General features: G+C 37.7%; 3 protein-coding genes across 6 annotated transcripts; 1 reads left to right on the top strand and 2 right to left on the bottom strand.

The window, feature by feature from the left end:
- Nucleotides 1-100: 100 nt before the first annotated feature.
- Nucleotides 101-3,451, bottom strand: LOC122021238 (phosphatidylinositol 4-kinase gamma 5-like). Of its 2 annotated transcripts, none has more exons than XM_042579332.1 (2): nucleotides 3,173-3,451; nucleotides 101-2,549 (listed from the first exon to the last, which is right to left on the bottom strand). In XM_042579332.1, the coding sequence occupies exon 2, from the start codon at nucleotides 2,300-2,302 to the stop codon at nucleotides 353-355; it is 1,950 nt and encodes a 649-aa protein (XP_042435266.1). In that variant the 5' UTR covers nucleotides 2,303-2,549; nucleotides 3,173-3,451; the 3' UTR covers nucleotides 101-352. The 2 variants fall into 2 exon arrangements, with proteins under 2 accessions (XP_042435266.1, XP_042435267.1); XM_042579333.1 differs by lacking the exon at nucleotides 3,173-3,451 and adding an exon at nucleotides 3,087-3,104.
- A 1,251-nt stretch (nucleotides 3,452-4,702) lies between these two features.
- Nucleotides 4,703-10,900, bottom strand: LOC122020480 (E3 ubiquitin-protein ligase BIG BROTHER-like). The gene is made up of 8 exons (XM_042578425.1): nucleotides 10,501-10,900; nucleotides 9,163-9,322; nucleotides 7,310-7,514; nucleotides 6,911-6,975; nucleotides 6,784-6,828; nucleotides 5,602-5,717; nucleotides 5,168-5,273; nucleotides 4,703-4,977 (listed from the first exon to the last, which is right to left on the bottom strand). Exons 2-8 carry the CDS (start codon nucleotides 9,286-9,288, stop codon nucleotides 4,942-4,944), a joined length of 699 nt encoding a protein of 232 aa, XP_042434359.1. The 5' UTR covers nucleotides 9,289-9,322; nucleotides 10,501-10,900; the 3' UTR covers nucleotides 4,703-4,941.
- A 1,011-nt stretch (nucleotides 10,901-11,911) lies between these two features.
- Nucleotides 11,912-16,538, top strand: LOC122018558 (protein MATERNALLY EXPRESSED GENE 5-like). 3 transcript variants are annotated; one of them, XM_042575903.1, is made up of 7 exons: nucleotides 11,912-12,098; nucleotides 13,584-13,660; nucleotides 13,738-13,951; nucleotides 14,023-14,084; nucleotides 14,179-14,260; nucleotides 14,974-15,095; nucleotides 15,206-15,528. In XM_042575903.1, exons 1-6 carry the CDS (start codon nucleotides 11,990-11,992, stop codon nucleotides 15,072-15,074), a joined length of 645 nt encoding a protein of 214 aa, XP_042431837.1. In that variant the 5' UTR covers nucleotides 11,912-11,989; the 3' UTR covers nucleotides 15,075-15,095; nucleotides 15,206-15,528. The 3 variants fall into 3 exon arrangements, with proteins under 3 accessions (XP_042431837.1, XP_042431835.1, XP_042431836.1); XM_042575901.1 differs by having other exon boundaries at nucleotides 11,913-12,098; nucleotides 13,539-13,660; XM_042575902.1 differs by lacking the exons at nucleotides 14,974-15,095; nucleotides 15,206-15,528 and adding an exon at nucleotides 16,251-16,538 and having other exon boundaries at nucleotides 11,913-12,098; nucleotides 13,539-13,660.
- Nucleotides 16,539-16,628: the final 90 nt, after the last annotated feature.

The following is a 16,628-nucleotide window of genomic DNA, read 5'->3' as shown; positions in this document are numbered from 1 at the left end:
TCGAGTTTCTATGATTTGTTTCCTACGGCAGAAGAGCGACCAAAGTCAAGATTGTTCCTACAAAGGGTTGAACACATGAAAAAACTAGAGCAGGGACCAATTGATCAAAGATAGTTTCATATCTAAAAGAATTTACATGAATTTTTCTAGTTTTATTTCAAACAACTACAACCTAGAAATATACAGAGAGCAACACAAGCTCACTTTCTCACCAATTTCTGAGGTGTTATTCCTACAACACTTTTCGATAAGCATTACACCTACAAGGAAAGGGCAGCCCAAACAGCAAAACTGTAAAAACAGTATCAAGCACAATCTACCCTTGTCTTTCTGCTCTATAGTCTCCTACTACTCAAAACTGGCAAGAAGTGCCCAGCCTTTGCTTCAGTTTTTGGCCCGAGAACAAGCTTCTGCGACTCTGGAAAGCATTCGGCAATAACTCCTGGAAATGCTCGAGAAATACCCCCCATTGTTCTTCATCCATGTCAGACAGCTTCACGAAACTGGTACTCGGAGGCAGCTTTTCTTCGGCGCTCCTGCTGTTTCGACCTTGAAATGGGCCATTGGTGCCAACCCTATTGATTGCCTTCGCATTTTCATTGTATGTTCCAACCCAGTTTCTTTGTGCTTTTTCAGTGAGGCTGATGAATTTCAGTGATGTGGAAAGGTTGGTGGCATATCGGAACATATCCTGCTCTCGTGAGACACCATTGCTTTCTGTTGCTGTGTTCTTTTTATTCTCCTCGTCACCCTCCTCCTCCTCCTCTATGCTTTCCTCTAACATTGACAGAGGGTTTCTGGAACAACCTCCACCGAGTCCACAACCGAAGGATTGCATTGGGTTGTACATCATATGCTGATCTTCCTCGTTGTATTCCATGTGAAACTGGAAAGCATCTTCCTCTTCAAGATCAGAGGCCTGCGAAAATACTTCTCTTTCTCCCACAAACTTCCTGGCTTCCAGGCAGATGAGCTCCAACTCACTAGGTTCTTCTTCCATTCCACTAAATTCTCGACTCATCATCGCGCCAATCTCTGATAGGCAAAGCCCGAAAGTTGCTGCTTCCTTGAGAAAAATTGTGCACAGGACCAAAACTCGCAGACAGGCTTCCCGAATCATCGGCAGCTCCCTCCGAAGCATGTCGGAATCTTTAATTGGATTAAGATTGGCTATATATTCTAACTCATCCTCAGAAAATGGCACCGATGCTTGTGGCCAATGAATCCACTCAAAATAAGGATCCTCCAAGCCCTCCGGCAAGCAGAGACCATGATCTATGGGAATCAGTTCCATTATTCCTCCGAATCTCCCAACCCCATTCTCAATTTTTCTTACCAGCAAATTTCCAGCATGCCTATCAGTGTTGAAAATCCGTATGTCTAGTATCCCAATTCTGTGTATTGCTGCCACAGGAAAACTCGATGTTCCATGGTCGCTAGCATCAAAATCATGTGGAATGAACTGCTGGAATGAAGCAATCTTGCTTATAACCTGTTGCTTCCTGCCACCATTCCAGTTAGTGTTATTCATCTCATTGTTGACATGGAACGCGGAGTGGGTGATCTTTACCAGCAACGTTGGAGGAACATTTGCGAAATTTCCATAGTCCAGAAGGTAAGCAGCAACCTCTCTGAAGCCCGTCTCACCAACTCGTACCGATCTTTTCAGGCCCGGCTGACCAAGGGCTTTTCCAACAAAACCTTTTGGGTTGTTAGGTGCATATGGCTCCTCATCTGTAGGCTTCACAATTGCAATTTTGTCACCCTTCTTATTCCTGATGTAGTAGGCACCTCCAAGCCCATTGTGAACAGGTACAGGTTCGATACCATTTTTTATAGCCTTCATAGCATCCTTAACAAGCTGTTTCATCCGAGCACACTGAGTTGAGCAACCCAATATCTCGATCGGCCCACCTAAGTCCCTTTGTTCAAGATCTTTCATGGTCGGGGACAAGCATGGAGTGGAGCAACTTCTGTGCATGGAACTGCGAGTGAGAAGCAACGGAGAATCACCACGGACAACACTCAGATCATTCTTTAACTCGAGATCACCAAACGTTAGGGAGCTCTCCTCAGTAGGAACATTGAGAGCAATCTGCAGTTTTCTTTTCACAGTGTGCGCATTATCTTGACGGTCTAAATGGAGCACATGCACACAGCCAGTCTCAGTCTGGACAAAGACTCGTCTCCTTCCTACCGGTTTTGCCTCACAAGTTCTGCTGCCGCAGAAATCACCACCGGGCCGATTCAACACTGCAACTGCCATCTGGGTCCGAACAGGGCTGTCCAAGTTAGGAGGCATGGAAGTCACAAAGGCACGGAGAAAATTCAACAAAGTTGCTGAAGTCGACGTGCACTCTTCTTCCTCTTCTTCGTGCGCACGCCAAACACAGAGGCTGACGCGGTGACGGAGAGGGGAAGATGCAGAGCAACGATCATTAATCGGAGGGAAACCACACGCCTTGCATCAGGAACAGGGAGAAAAGAATTGTTATGGAAGTCAAGCGATTCCTTTACATTCCAAAAGCCATTTGCGAAGAACCAAGAAGCTGCAAGAGAGTAGCAAATCGTCAGAGACGTACAAAATCTGAACTTATATACAAATAAATCGCCATAGAAGGAAACGAGAAAGTAGAAACTTATTATGCACAAAAAAAAGAGATTTTTCCACCGGCAAAAGAAGAGACAAGCGAATTCCTTGCACATCAAGTCTCAAATCCATTATTCTTTCGTGGAAGCAACAATAAACATGAAGAAGCCAGCGATACCTCAGGAATAGAAATCCTTTAGAAGCCTTTGGAATCCGTCATGCATATCTTCCAACCGGAAACAAATATACATCACAGGAATCGAACGTTAAAAGCTAGAAACTAACCAGTAGATTCAAAGACACTCAACCACCATCCGACACGGTAAAATTCCGTAATTTCAAGAGAAAAAACAAAATGACCAAAAATGTTTCCAGGAAAAGATGGTTGATAAAATGGGGGAAATGAACCAAACGACACGCCTTTCGGTCACAAATAAAACCGACCAAGGACGCATAAAATTTTTACACAAAAAAATCGAATTTTTATCCATTCAACCTGATATAAGCACGAAGGCGCAACAATTTTCCAAGTCAAAATCGAAGCTAACCCTAGAACCGGATCTATCGCACCAAAAAACTCACAGGGACAGTAGCTGGTTAAGCTCTACCCATCAAACTGCAAGAGTTCCAAAGTCCACAGCACGGATGAACACAGACTGCAGCGGAAACAGGCACAACCGAAGCCCGCCGTCAGATCTGACCCTCGCCGCACGGCCAGGACCAGGAACCGACGGCTTTCAAATCTATCAGCAAGGCGAACGGTGGCAGCGAGCCCCTAACGCGCGGCCTCGGACACTCCTCTCCAGGCTTCACTCCGAGCCCAACCCTATGCTTCTCCATTAAAATAACCAGTTTCTCTTCGCTGTCAAGTCGCCATGGCGGGCGATAAGGGTTAAGGAACAAACCATGGTCGAGTCAAGGTTTTCTCATCGCTCGTCCCCATCAGCCATATCTTCCTCTCACTAATTCCATACTCAATTCTTACTCTTGTTTTAATTGGTACATATCACATGTGGGACCGACATAGTTAATCGGTTCATTATTGGGTGAGACCAGCCATGGGAGCGGTAGACAATGAGGAAACAGAAGCCGGAGAAATGGAAGAGTCTCGAAGAAGGAGGAGCCCGACGGATGAAGTGGATGCAAGCTGTCAGATAAGGCCAAGAAGGTGACGTGTAGGATAACGATTGGACTTTTTTGGCGAACGCTGATGCGACGTGGACTCTGGCCTGATGGGGGCGTACAATCTGTACAGTGGGTTCATAATGCTACATACATACGTACCATTATATACAAAACATTAAAAATACACAATTATTAGTATTTTTATAATAATAATAGTATTTCTAGAGATCCACATTATATTAAAATAATTGAATATTTTTTTATGAAAAATAATATTATATTAACCACTAAGTTGTCACTATCTTTGAATTCAATGGCACCTTCTTTTGGTTGATTAATTTAATTGTAGCAGAATATAATTAAATGGATTATGATCTAATAATTATGCTCGTCCCTACTTTGAATTGTTTATCTATTTCAAACACTCAGTGTCGAATTAAAAATTGAAAATTGAAAAGAAATATAGAAAATATTAATTTTTGAAATTTAATAAAATTGAGCCTTGTATAGGAGAGTTGAGAGTTTTCCCCTCTTAGAACTAATTAATTTTAGATTAAATTACATCATTAAGCATAATTTTGTTAATCCTAATTTAAATAACTAAGTGATGATATTTTATTAGATGAGGAAACCATTTTGAAATATATATCTTTAAAATTTTCTTTCTATACTTCTGCTGAAGGAAATAGAGGGAAAGAATATTGAATAAAGAGAAATGATATTCATCTAGAATTTTCATCTAGAAAATTCATAAGGATAGACACATAAATAATGAGACCCACGAAAAGTGAAATAGTAAATCCCATCATTTATGTATCTATCCTTATGAATTTTCTAGATGAAAATTTTAAATGAATATCATAGCTCTTGAATAAATGATTTATTTTGCTCTGCAGGAAAATGCAATTTTAAAATGTTTTCATCTGTTTTACCAAATAGCCATAGTTAAAACTGACGGTAGTTTTTGAATAAATATCAAACAAATACTAGAATAATGTCTGATTGTATTGTCTCCTGTTCCATAGAAACTGCACAAAAACATTCACAATGCAAGCAACAACACAGATTTGTGATCCTGTGACAAGGTTGTCCAAGTTTGTTTTCACAGCCCCAAAAACAGAAACAAAAACAAAAACAGGTGGTATTTTTTCCCTCCTTTTTGGTGTGTTAATAGCGATTCTAGTAGCAAATTACGCAGGCCATTGCAGCTTGATGTAGTGTAACTTTTATCCAAATACCTCCTCCTTGCAAATGGGGCATGCCTGATTCAAAAACAAGAGTCTATTTTAGCATTAATGTCAATATGATGTTGTTAAAGAAGTTAAGGATGTAGAGAGAGAGAGAGAAATAAAATAGTAAAAGAGACTTAAAGGCCCTTAAAAGGGTATTTTTATGAAAAACATAATCTCCATATGCATAAATCATGGATACACAAAAAAGAAAGAAATCAACCTTATTTTCCTTCAACCAGCGTTTGATGCAGTGCGAATGGTAACAATGCTTGCAAGGCAAGGTGATCAATTTCCGGCTTTTGTAATTTGATTTGCAAATGACACATCTGCATAAGAAAAAACTCAACATCATTATGGACAGTACTAGTAAGAAAAAAAGGGGGAGTGATAGTTGTTAGTTAACTAAGACAATCTCTGATCCATCATTTATTCAATCTGTGAGTAATAACAAAACGGACTGAACTATATTAATGTCATTTCAGTAGTAAAAGATGCCAAACTATTTTGTTCATCATTATAAACAGGACAAATTCTGGATAAGAATCCAATACTCTTTTCGCACTTGAAGAATATCAAATCAAAAACTAAACTTGTTTCAAACTTTAACAAAAGCTCAATCAATAACTAACACTAAACGACTAACAAGATACATACTCTTCGTTGCCCTTTTTCGAGAAGAATCCATGTCTGTGTTCCTTCAAATAAGAAATAAACTCATCTGACAAACCTCTGCCTTCAATACCTATTTCTTCCTCTAGGGATTGTAATTGCTGTGCATGAAAAAAAAACTCAGATGAATTAGAAATTAAAATCACAAATATAAAGGAGATGGCAGTGTGCCATGTAACTTATGGTAACTACACAAGGAGTTCACAGGAATCTACATGAGATGTGAAACTCAAATTCTGGTGGGTGTGGTCTATCAAATTTCCATTTACATATATACCGATTAGTTGCTAGCATCTTTCTCTCAACCTATTTTCTGTCCCAAAAATTTATAAAAATTGTTTCTGACCTCAACCAGGAAACCATGGTGTTGGTGGATGGAAATAGAATCAGAATTGCTCAATTCTACATTCTGCCTAGATAGAAAAATTCTGACTCTATATGCTCAACTAAAGCTCAGGACCAAATGAACATATGATAACTGCATGGTGACACCCAATTAAATAACATATTCCTAGTAGTTGAGACATTTGTCTTGTTGTTATCCTTGCTACTAAAGCTCAGGACCAAATGATAATTCTAGTTTAAGGTGACATTTCCCAGAGGAATTTATAATATGTTCTATTTCTCACTTAAAATTTCAAATATTTGGTCCAACAAATAAGGGTTTAATAAACTATTTGTGCCACATGTTATATTTGAATTATGTTTGTCAAATTTTTGCTGGTTTAGCCTCAGATCTATCAGCACTTCTTGAAAACATTTTTCCAATCCCTTCTTGCCCTCTGAATACCACATTTCTCTCTGCCACTCCCTACACCCATATATACTGGTTTTATCAAGTTACAGTTGCAGCACAAGATTCAGGTTCTAAAATGATAATCATTACGTAACCTTCAAATAAAGATTTTATGATTATTAATTATTAACAAGAGTTTATAATGCAGTTATTCAAATTTGAAGTGATGACAGTGATGAAAAATATAGCTGACATTACGATGACCACTCAAAAGAGCTTGATTTTAATTTTTTTAATGAAGTCACTTAGGATGAACCAGAGACAAATTTCTATAAGCATGAAAAGATCATTGAGGACGAGCAGGGTTGGATGTGCAGGAATTACAAAGCCCTTCATGGACTAGTATGTTCTATACATTTGGCCTAGCATACCTCATAAGACATTGCATCTGTGTCAACGTTGTCGTCTCTTATAACCTGTATATCATGAAACATTTAACTTGGATGTGAGTAGAATACAAGAGAATGTTTCAATAAGGTTGGATTGCCAAACAACTACCGGATTAGGATTGTCAGTAGATGTAGATCCAGCATTCAAGGTAGACAACTCTGTTGTGTTTTCACCTAAATAGCAACAAGAACCAATTTAACATTTATATGCAAATGAACAAAAAAGATACAAGAAATCATATTCCAAAAAAGAATGTACAAACATTATCAGGCTGTAGAAAAAGATGTATTAGCTTTTCATCTCAAACTTAAAAAAGGATTGTAATAATTTCTCAGTTTCTATTATTTGAATAAAACTACTGCAGTAGCTCAGAACAAGCAGCAAGATAGTTCAGTTAAAAGAGCATTTAGATAAAAGAAAACATCCAAATTCATGCTACTTTTTCAGAAAACATCTCAAATACACAAATATACAAAGAAGTTAAATGGATATTGATTTAAGCCTTACCATCTTCTGAATGATTTATTGTACTTTCTGGTGCATCAGCAGAACAATTCTCCAGAAATTGGTACTGTTGAGCTAGAGCTTCATCGTATGCTGATACTGAGTGGAGATTACTCCCACCATGGGAACTTTGGCTGCTTTGGCCAATTTCGTGATTTGGTCTATCTCTATCGCCTGAATTCTCCTGGAATGACTGATAAAGACTTGCCTGCAAAGAGTAGGTGCACAGAGACTAACTGCTCATTTACTTTGCAAAATTGTTGGAGCGATGTGTAATATTGCCATATTGAGAGGCCCCCTCACATAATCTTCTAAGGATATATTTGGGGGATATGATCAGAAAAGAACCTAATCCAAATACCCTAATTTTTTGACTGCCCTCCAGTCTCCATTGGTACAAAAAAGCAGAGGTCTCGTGTTCTAATCCTATCAGTAAAAATCTGTCTAAAAAACATATATCAGTAGTCAGTTCATATGCTGGGTTTGTGCCTGCCCATGTATGAGCCAAGCGTTAACAATATAAGTTCAAGATAGATGAATCATTGTTCACCAATAAACTTTGACAAAAACATTAATTATGCTAGGGAAAGTTATTGTACAGAAGTTCTATGGAGAATCGATTTTTTTTTCAAGAACTAAGAATATATTTATCTTCAACATTATATCATGTTTGTCTCAACTATTTGGGTTAGCTAGATGGATCCGTTACACCTTGCACTTCAATTGATTCAACTAGTCCAACTATAGAGTCTATGGTCGCCTTTGAGAACTATGATTATATTCAGGGGGTAAAAAAGTCTGATGTATACATTCATTAAGTAGCAGAAAATTGTTTTAGAAAAGTGAATCTGATAAGCTGATTCTAGCATCAATAAGGTATGCATACCATTTAACATGTTAGATAAATGAATATAATAGTCACACATAGTGAAGGATATAATAGTGAAACAGACATCATGGTTTTCATTGGATGTAATCCTCATGTGTATGAGTCTAATACTAGCAGGCAGTCTTGTATGGCAACCCTTTCGCACTAAGATGGATGTCGAAACCATAAAATGAAACTAAGCTTACAAAGTATGAGTACGGCAACACCACAATGTAAGAATAAATATCAGACATGACATGCCCGCTGTATAGTTTTTTTCCTGGCATATTAACTTAGTAAATCAACTAACTAATGATTAACATCTGTCTTTTATTATTCTTGAGAATGATCATGAGCTAAATAAATAGACAGTTTTGAAAATTTAATTTGATCCTCAATTAGAGGATTATCTAACTGATAGCATGTGGAGTCAATGGTAAAACAATTTTACAATAAAAAAACATTGCATCTATTTGACATTTCTTTGAATCAATTTCCCACTACAGGATGTTAGCTTTAAAAACTATTAAGCTTATGGTGGCCTTTTAAAATTAGAAAAAGAGTAAAAGAAGAAAATACGTTCCTATTTCACTTTCTTGTCTTAAGGATGAAATATTTCCTTTAATGCCTGTTGAGTCAGTTTATAAATTTAGACGTATTGGTTCAATCAAAAGATAAAAGGAATGAATATTTCTCATAAGAAAAATGAAGAAAACATTAGACAAGAAATTGCAATAGTGAATATAGCCTTCAGATTGCATCAGGTGGTATGCTTAAAGTTATATAGAAGATAGATGGTAGTTCAAAGAGGTCACACAATGGAATCTAGACTATCCTTGTATGGTTGAAACTGCAAAACAAATACAAATACTTTTTGGCAAGATCCAAAGTTCATATGAAACTACATTCATCAGTAGCTAACTTAATGTCATGTGTTCGGAGACCATTCAGAAATAGGAACAAAAAGGAAAACACAAGGACAACTCACCTGAAATGCTACTTCATCAAGATTATAAGTTCCTTCCATATGATCTTCCAAGATATTTACCACCAGACTGCGTGTGTGATTAACAGTTACTTCTGGCTTTTCCTCAATTACAAGTTCTACCGCCATGTTCACAGTTCTAGCTCAAAGGTTCCCCTTTGCTCTGAAGGAACATTAGCTTAAAGAGTATTAATTGCAAAATATACAGAAGAGGATTTACACCTCATTTTTTCAATGAAGTTTCAATTGCAAAATATTATAGGTCAGAACAAATAATCAGTTAACAACGCTGGGGAAATAGTTGGGCAAGGAGAATTATTGCAGTGGTGCAGACAGAGGAATAAATGTCAAGTAAAATATGAGATTCTGCATGTTCCAAAGATTAAAAAGAAAAGGCTACTAAGGTCCAACTGCTCTCCCCATAAGTCCAATCATAAGAGTATAAATATTTTATCAAAAAGATTGAAAAGAATAAATGAGAATAAAGGAATATCTGACTTACTCTTCCTATGCAAGAAAACCACCTTATTGATCTTTGATACATATAGTTGTTCTTTTCCTGATTCCATTCAAACGAAAACATGATTTCTCAACTTGTGGTTGCTTTTCCTGTTAGGGGATTTTTTTTTTCCACATCCTGATTCTTTACAAACAAACAAAAATATGAACTAACAATTTTGATGGCCACTATCCCGAGGCAGCATGGCTGGTAGGCTGTAAAAGAAAAGACCATGCGACGTGATAGTTTCTCAAACACATCCGGGATAACTTCCTCTTCATCATCATTAATAGGATGCTCAGGCCATAAGATGGAGCAAAAAAACTACAGGAATGTTGTTCAAACATCTTGATAAATTGAATTTGACTATGCTAAGAAAACTATCAAGTCGAAGGGCCAAAATTTCAAGCAAAAGAAACGAGGCAGACACCAAATAAACATAACTGAAAAGGCCCTGCAGAGATTTGGGAGATTGGTCAGATCACTTTGTAGCAAAAATAGTAAAAGGTACAATTTGGTGCGGATCCTACTAAGGGAATCGAAAATGATGACTGACCAAAAAGTTGTTTTTAAACTCCAACCAAATAAAAACACTCGTACTGGCAACAAAAGAGTACAGAAACAGAACTGTTACACAACTCCCCACTACTCTAGTTCGTCTGTACATCTCAAATTCAAGCATATCAAGGGAAAAGAGGTCGCCAACTCAAAACTCACTGAATAGTGAAAGTATGCATACTTACACAACTGTGTACGTCCCCTATCTAAGGAAAAGAGATGGCAAGCCAAAAAAACCCTAGGTTTAGCACGAAAAAATGGCGATGAGGAGGCGGAAGGCTCACCTTGATGTGTCCGATTCTTTCGCTGCCTCTACCCTCTCCACACAAACACACATATATATAGAGATATATATGCTTTTTCTTTCCCGTGACTGAGTTAGATCGGTGGGTGGCGGGTCGAAAGATTCCTGTTTTCGGGTTGGGGCCGGGCCCGAAGCATCTGTCGGCCGGGCGTCTTCGTCCAGGAGACGGAACAGAGAAGCGCTCGTCGGCTATTGGCGCATTGACTCCAGATCTCCCCTCGCTGTGGCCCAGCGCCGGCCATTTACGTGAAGACGTCAGCTTGCAAGCATCAGCTCCACGGCTTGGCCTTGGACCTATTCATCCATGCCGCCTATTGACTCCCGTGCGGTCGTCGCCTTCTCCCCCCATTGGCGACTTCCAAGCTTTCGATTCCATCTCAACTGCCATTTGAATCCACATAAAGCAATAAAAGTAATTTTTTTCTTCGAATTTTCTGAATTTTCAAAAATACTCTTATGACGTCACTATTATTATTTTACAACTGAGTTTTTGATAATTTTGCTTCTACATTTTCATTTATTTGTAATATTTTTTATAACATTTGTAATAAAAAAACAGAGAGAATATAATGATAAAATTGTAAAAATATCGGTAAAAAAATTTAAACTTTTACGGGAAAATATTAAATATAAAATGACTGAAATGCAAATTTTAAAAAATACACATGAAATTAGCATACATAAAAATCAATGTCCCTTTCCATGTCTCTCTTTCAAATGTGGACCAAATTTGGTGTTTGTCTTATTTATTTCGATGTTTCAGGACCAAAGAGATGCCGAAAGACTTACTTACAAGTAATAGTCAATTATTTATAATATTCATAAATTTGATCAATTGAATGAATCAAACTTATGATTTTTTTTCGTCACTGATGACCTATTTTATCATGGCATATTGTGTTTTTGTGTCATGTTCGATCATCCTCTATTGCTAGTTCAACCATCTTCGTTGCTTGTCTACAATATGTCATGTCTTTATGCATAATTATAGTAGTGTATTAGAAAGAAAATGAAAATTTTAATTTATTTGGATTTAATTTTATAAAATATGAAACCACCACAACACAGGACGCTAACTCCAGATAATGACACCCTGAAGATCGAATTCTGAACCTTTCGACCATGAAATCATGTGTCTCCAGTTATGTACGCCTTGGGGACTATTTGGATTTAATTTTATAACATTACATGATGTGGATCTTGTGTCACTGTGTTATCGGGTCGGATCCAATTTGATGGGTTCCCTAGTCATGGCTTGGTGAGGTCAATGGAAGGTTCTGATCCACTCTGGATATGTCGCATAGAGGATTCCCTGCGGGGTTGCTGCTTAATTACGTTTTCGCTGCAGCGTTTTATTATGCGTCCATTACCGTGTGTTTATATAGGCATCGGTCTTAGGGTTAGGTGTTAGCTGCGAAGGGGAGTCGTCTTCTTCGAACCAAACACTGGTCTGTTTCGATTCGGCGACGATGGCAGATGCGTATTGGAGGTACGGCGAAGCCCTGCAACAGGCGGCCGCAGCGGCGTCCATGGTCGCTCCTTCCGCGGCGCTGAAGCGCCAGCGCACGGATTACGCTGGTTTGTCGTCGTAGCCGATCTCGCTGTAGAGCTACGCTGTTTCCCTATGCATTTTTCTTTTGGATTTGTCAACTTTTATCGTTTCTCAATCCTTCGTGGATTTTCTCGAGATCTGCTAGGGTTGTTAAGTTTTCTTATAGATAAAGTCATGGTTGTCGAAGGGGCGAAGGGATGAGATTTTTTTTTTTTTCCTGTTGTGTGGGAGAATAATCATTTTTGGTTGGGGATGGTGGGTTGCTAGAAGAGTAGATCCAAACTTTTGTTTGGCAGGGGCGAAGCGGTGACTTTTTTTTTTGGATTATTTTTCTGCGTGGGGGACAGGAGATCATTTTTATTGTTATTTTGTGATTACGGAACGATGGGAGAAGAGAAAAAAAAAAGATTTTTCATTGATTGAGGGCATGAGGGGTGTGAATAAGAACATAATTTTATGGTCATGGTGGTAAGAAAGAACAACTTTTATGGGGTTGGCTTCCCACTGTTGCATCATTTTAAGGTTTTTCTGCATAGACTCAAACAATGGTTTGCTAACTAAGTTTCAGTAATCATTATGAGAAATCTTTTTCCTCCTTTCCAGTAAGGGATTTCCCTGTTTCTCACTATAAAATGCTATCATATGATTTTCTATGTTTTTTCATGCTATTCCTGCAATTCATATGTTCGTGTCTCAACTAACAATCAATGTAATTATTAAAATGAATGGATACAGAACTCCTAAAAGTTAGTGATTGTTATTGATAAAGAATAATGGTAGAGGAGAAGAGGAGCTTCTAGTCATATGTGATTGTTATGATTCTTTTATGCTGAAATGGACACTAGAAGTTAGTAGAAAGTATAAAATAAAATATTAATATTTGAGAGTAATTGGGCCTTTCTCCAATAGATGATTAAAAGAAAAAAAACATACTGTGATGATATAGACATGCTGAAAGGTGATGAGTAAATTATATACTTAGAATAATTAAATCTATTAGAGTGGAGAGTAGAAGCTATAAGGGATTAGAGTGAGATCAAGAAAAACAATAATTAATGCAATAGAAACTAATTTAATTAATTTTAATAATGTAAGTCACATGAGCATGTATGGAGATCAGAGAAGGGATAATAATCAACTGATCCCAAGTAGCTAGGGCAAACATGACTTGATGATGATGGTGGTGGTTGTGAATCTACAGCAAGGTGGATGAGTGGTGATAGATGAACCCTTCATGTAGGCCACTATATATGGCCCTCTATAGTTTATAGAATTTTGACCCTATGTTATCTGAATATTGCTGCCTGATTGATGTGGAAGATCGGCTGTCTAATTGTTCAAATTCTTGACAACTTCTTTTGAGTAGCATACTGGTTCTTGGGAATGCACATAGTAGATATAATGCTATTTACGATGCTATCATCATAGAACATTATTTCTTACTAACTGAATTCATTTTACTTAAGATGTTCCTGGTGGTTCTGAAATGCTTGGCTATTACCCTCGTGAAGATGACAGGGGCACTCATCGTGTAATCAGAGACACTGAATCTATTGGTGCATCATATGACCGTTACTTGCGCAATGGGGTATGGTATTTTGCACCAATGTTTTTGACATTTGCATAAGTTCTTTGTTGGAGTTTGATTTTGATACTTCCTCATAGGTTTCTGCATACCCTGGCGGTGAACCTGTTAGGACCGTCAGTGGAGGCATTAGTGGTCATCCTGTTGATGATAGGCGTATGCTAGCTGTTGGAGGCTTGGATAGTCGGAGTGTGGGATATGGTGGACGTCCTGAACCACCACTTCCTCCTGATGCCTCCAATACTTTGTTTGTGGAGGGTGTCCCTGCAAATTGTACTCGCAGGGAGGTGTCGCGTATCCTTATGACTTGTTTGCCTTCTGATAATAAGTTCTAGTCCATTGCAATTCCTTTACTCCATTTGCAGACATTTTCCGTCCTTTTGTGGGTTTTCGTGAAGTGAGGCTTGTGAACAAGGAATCTAGACATGTAAGTTGCATTTTTTTTCTAAGTTTCTTTTGGTATCATTAATATTGGCAGTTAGTGTGCTCATTTTTTATTTTTCTGTTCAATTTTCTTGCAGCCTGATGGAGAGCCACTTATACTATGTTTTGTTGATTTTGCTACTCCAGCCCAAGCTGCAATCTCTTTGGAAGCCTTGCAAGGTGATAACACTTTGTTTGATGTGTTTGATATCTGGCTTCATTTACTCAATTTCTTGGTTCTTTCTTACTGTTCTCTGTTGCATACAGCACAACAATCTTTAATAGATTTTCAGAATTTATTTCTTACTGTTCTCTTTTCTCTATATTTTGTCAAAATAGGCGTTCATCAATCTGACAACTGGGAGTTAAATTATAATCTAAGTTCTTCATGACCAAGAGAGTTGTGATATTGTCATACACAGGTTTTTAGAGGTCAAGTTGCAATAGTTTCACTTTTATTTTAGGAACTTCTTGCAGCATCCTTGTTGCTTTGTAGGAGCGGAAGGGCTAATGAAAAATTTACTAACCTCGTTCGTAAGAACTACTGACAATGGGAAAACTATAATAGATGGCCCTATAACACCAATTAGCCAGTTCGAATAACGGCATGATCTTTGATTTATTGGATTTCTATCACATTCCTTTTCCATCAGAGTTGTGTTATGCTGAAAGTGTGTTGTCGTCTATGAATCACGTTCCTATAAAGTGTTATGTTGTGAACTTCCGTTGGCTGATGTTGAGTCGTGTGTGGGTTACTGCCTCTTTTGTCCTCGTTATTCTCGTAAAATCACGTTTGTTTTTAAAGTGCGTTATTTACGTTCAACGGAAATCCGCTAATCTTGGGTAAAATCTGGCTCGGTCCAGTGCGAATTAGTCACGGCTCGATTTTGCAGGTTATAAATTCGATGAAAATGATCGTGATTCAGCCAACTTGAGGCTGCAGTTTGCTCGCTTTCCTGGTCCGAGGCCTGGCGGGCCTCGTGGCAGGCGTTAAACGTGGGATTTACGTTTCCAGGTGACACGGAATCAATGTTTTACCTTCTACGTAAGCTCGACAAAGCGGTTGCTCAGCTGGCATACAAAAGAATTTAACACGATTATTGCTATACGATCACTTTCTTGTAGGTTCTATCGATTGGGGAGGCTCGATCGCTCAACACTTAACTGTCCCTGTCTGGTTTCTGCCCCGTAGAACTAGCTATAACATGCTTATTTGTGAACCTTTGCCGTGTATTTTTCTTTTACGGACAGCCAAGTTTGTTTGGTATATGCACACTTCTAAAGTGATGACTAGGAAGGCCTACGCCGTAGAATCCTACCTATCGAATATCACTTTTTGTCAAGTTCCTGTTTAAATTTTAGTACCGGTGACATGGTATTGTATTGGTTAAGTCAACTCCCTGTTTTATGTTTCTAGTTTTGCCTCTATTATTATTCAATTTGTGTTATTTGCCCCTTTTGTGATTTTTATGCTATATCATGGTAAATTCCATTCAAAATTTAATGTTTACAAGCTGTTATTGAAATTGCAAGTCTCCTTGTTGACATAATCTCATTCTTGATATTGATTTTTCATCGCTGTTCTTTGCCCTGAAGATTTACATTTAATCTACATGTTTATCTTCAAAATAATTTTAGTTGTTTGTAGTGCTATACTTAACAGGATCAAACTTTGATCAGTTGAGCATAATTCTGTGCATTTTTTTCTTAGTTTACCTATTTTTTAGTCCGACTGATGGACGTATAGTTACCTATTTCTCAAACTTGGTTTGTAGGTTGTTCTATAATCGTGTGATTGATCTGTCGATCAAGCTTAATGTCTTACATTTTGTTCTGTTTAAAGTCGGCTATTTCACTACTGTTTTTTCATCTTGAATAATTAAATTTTATCATTTTTAAAAATTTTTCATCTTTATCATTTATTAAGATTCAAGGTTCTTGTGGTAGTTGCTACATGGTGCAATGGTGGTAGTTGCTAAATTTTATCATTGGTTCAATGAATCCCAATGACCATTTTGAGTGCTTTTCAAAATGGCATGATGCAGTTGCTACACCTTGCTTGTGATTACGTGGTGGTAATAACAATAATGTTATTAGATTATCTCTCGCATTGATTGATGATCCTTGACCAGGCGCAACTTAAGTTCTAGTCCATTGAATCGAATTTTAGGTTATGGATTACCGGCTGGTGAGGCCAATCGAAGATGTGTTCAACCTTGTGCCTAGCAAAGGTGGCAACTGGTGGACCAGATCCACTATATGTTTTTGCATTAACGATAGCTGAAATGCTTTTTTGTTTGACCACAAAATGTCTACCAAGCCGTTTGAAGGCTACCAATATATTCTACGATTATATAGATTTCAATATAGCATTTCTATAACCGTTGGTTGGAGTTTGATTTGAGATGTAACTGTTGGTTGAGATGTTATTTGATGTGCCTCAAGATTTGTTGTATTATTTTACGTGACTAATTTTGTGAATTGGTTTAGTGTAGATATGTATTATATCGCAATAGCTTTTCGAAAGACAATAGTCATTCAAACCATG

This window comes from Zingiber officinale, chromosome 9A (assembly GCF_018446385.1).
Source record: "Zingiber officinale cultivar Zhangliang chromosome 9A, Zo_v1.1, whole genome shotgun sequence".
In the NCBI taxonomy this organism is placed as follows: Eukaryota; Viridiplantae; Streptophyta; class Magnoliopsida; order Zingiberales; family Zingiberaceae; genus Zingiber; species Zingiber officinale.
The sequence above is the reverse complement of the archived record's forward strand: the minus strand, read 5'-3'. Positions and strand labels throughout refer to the sequence as shown.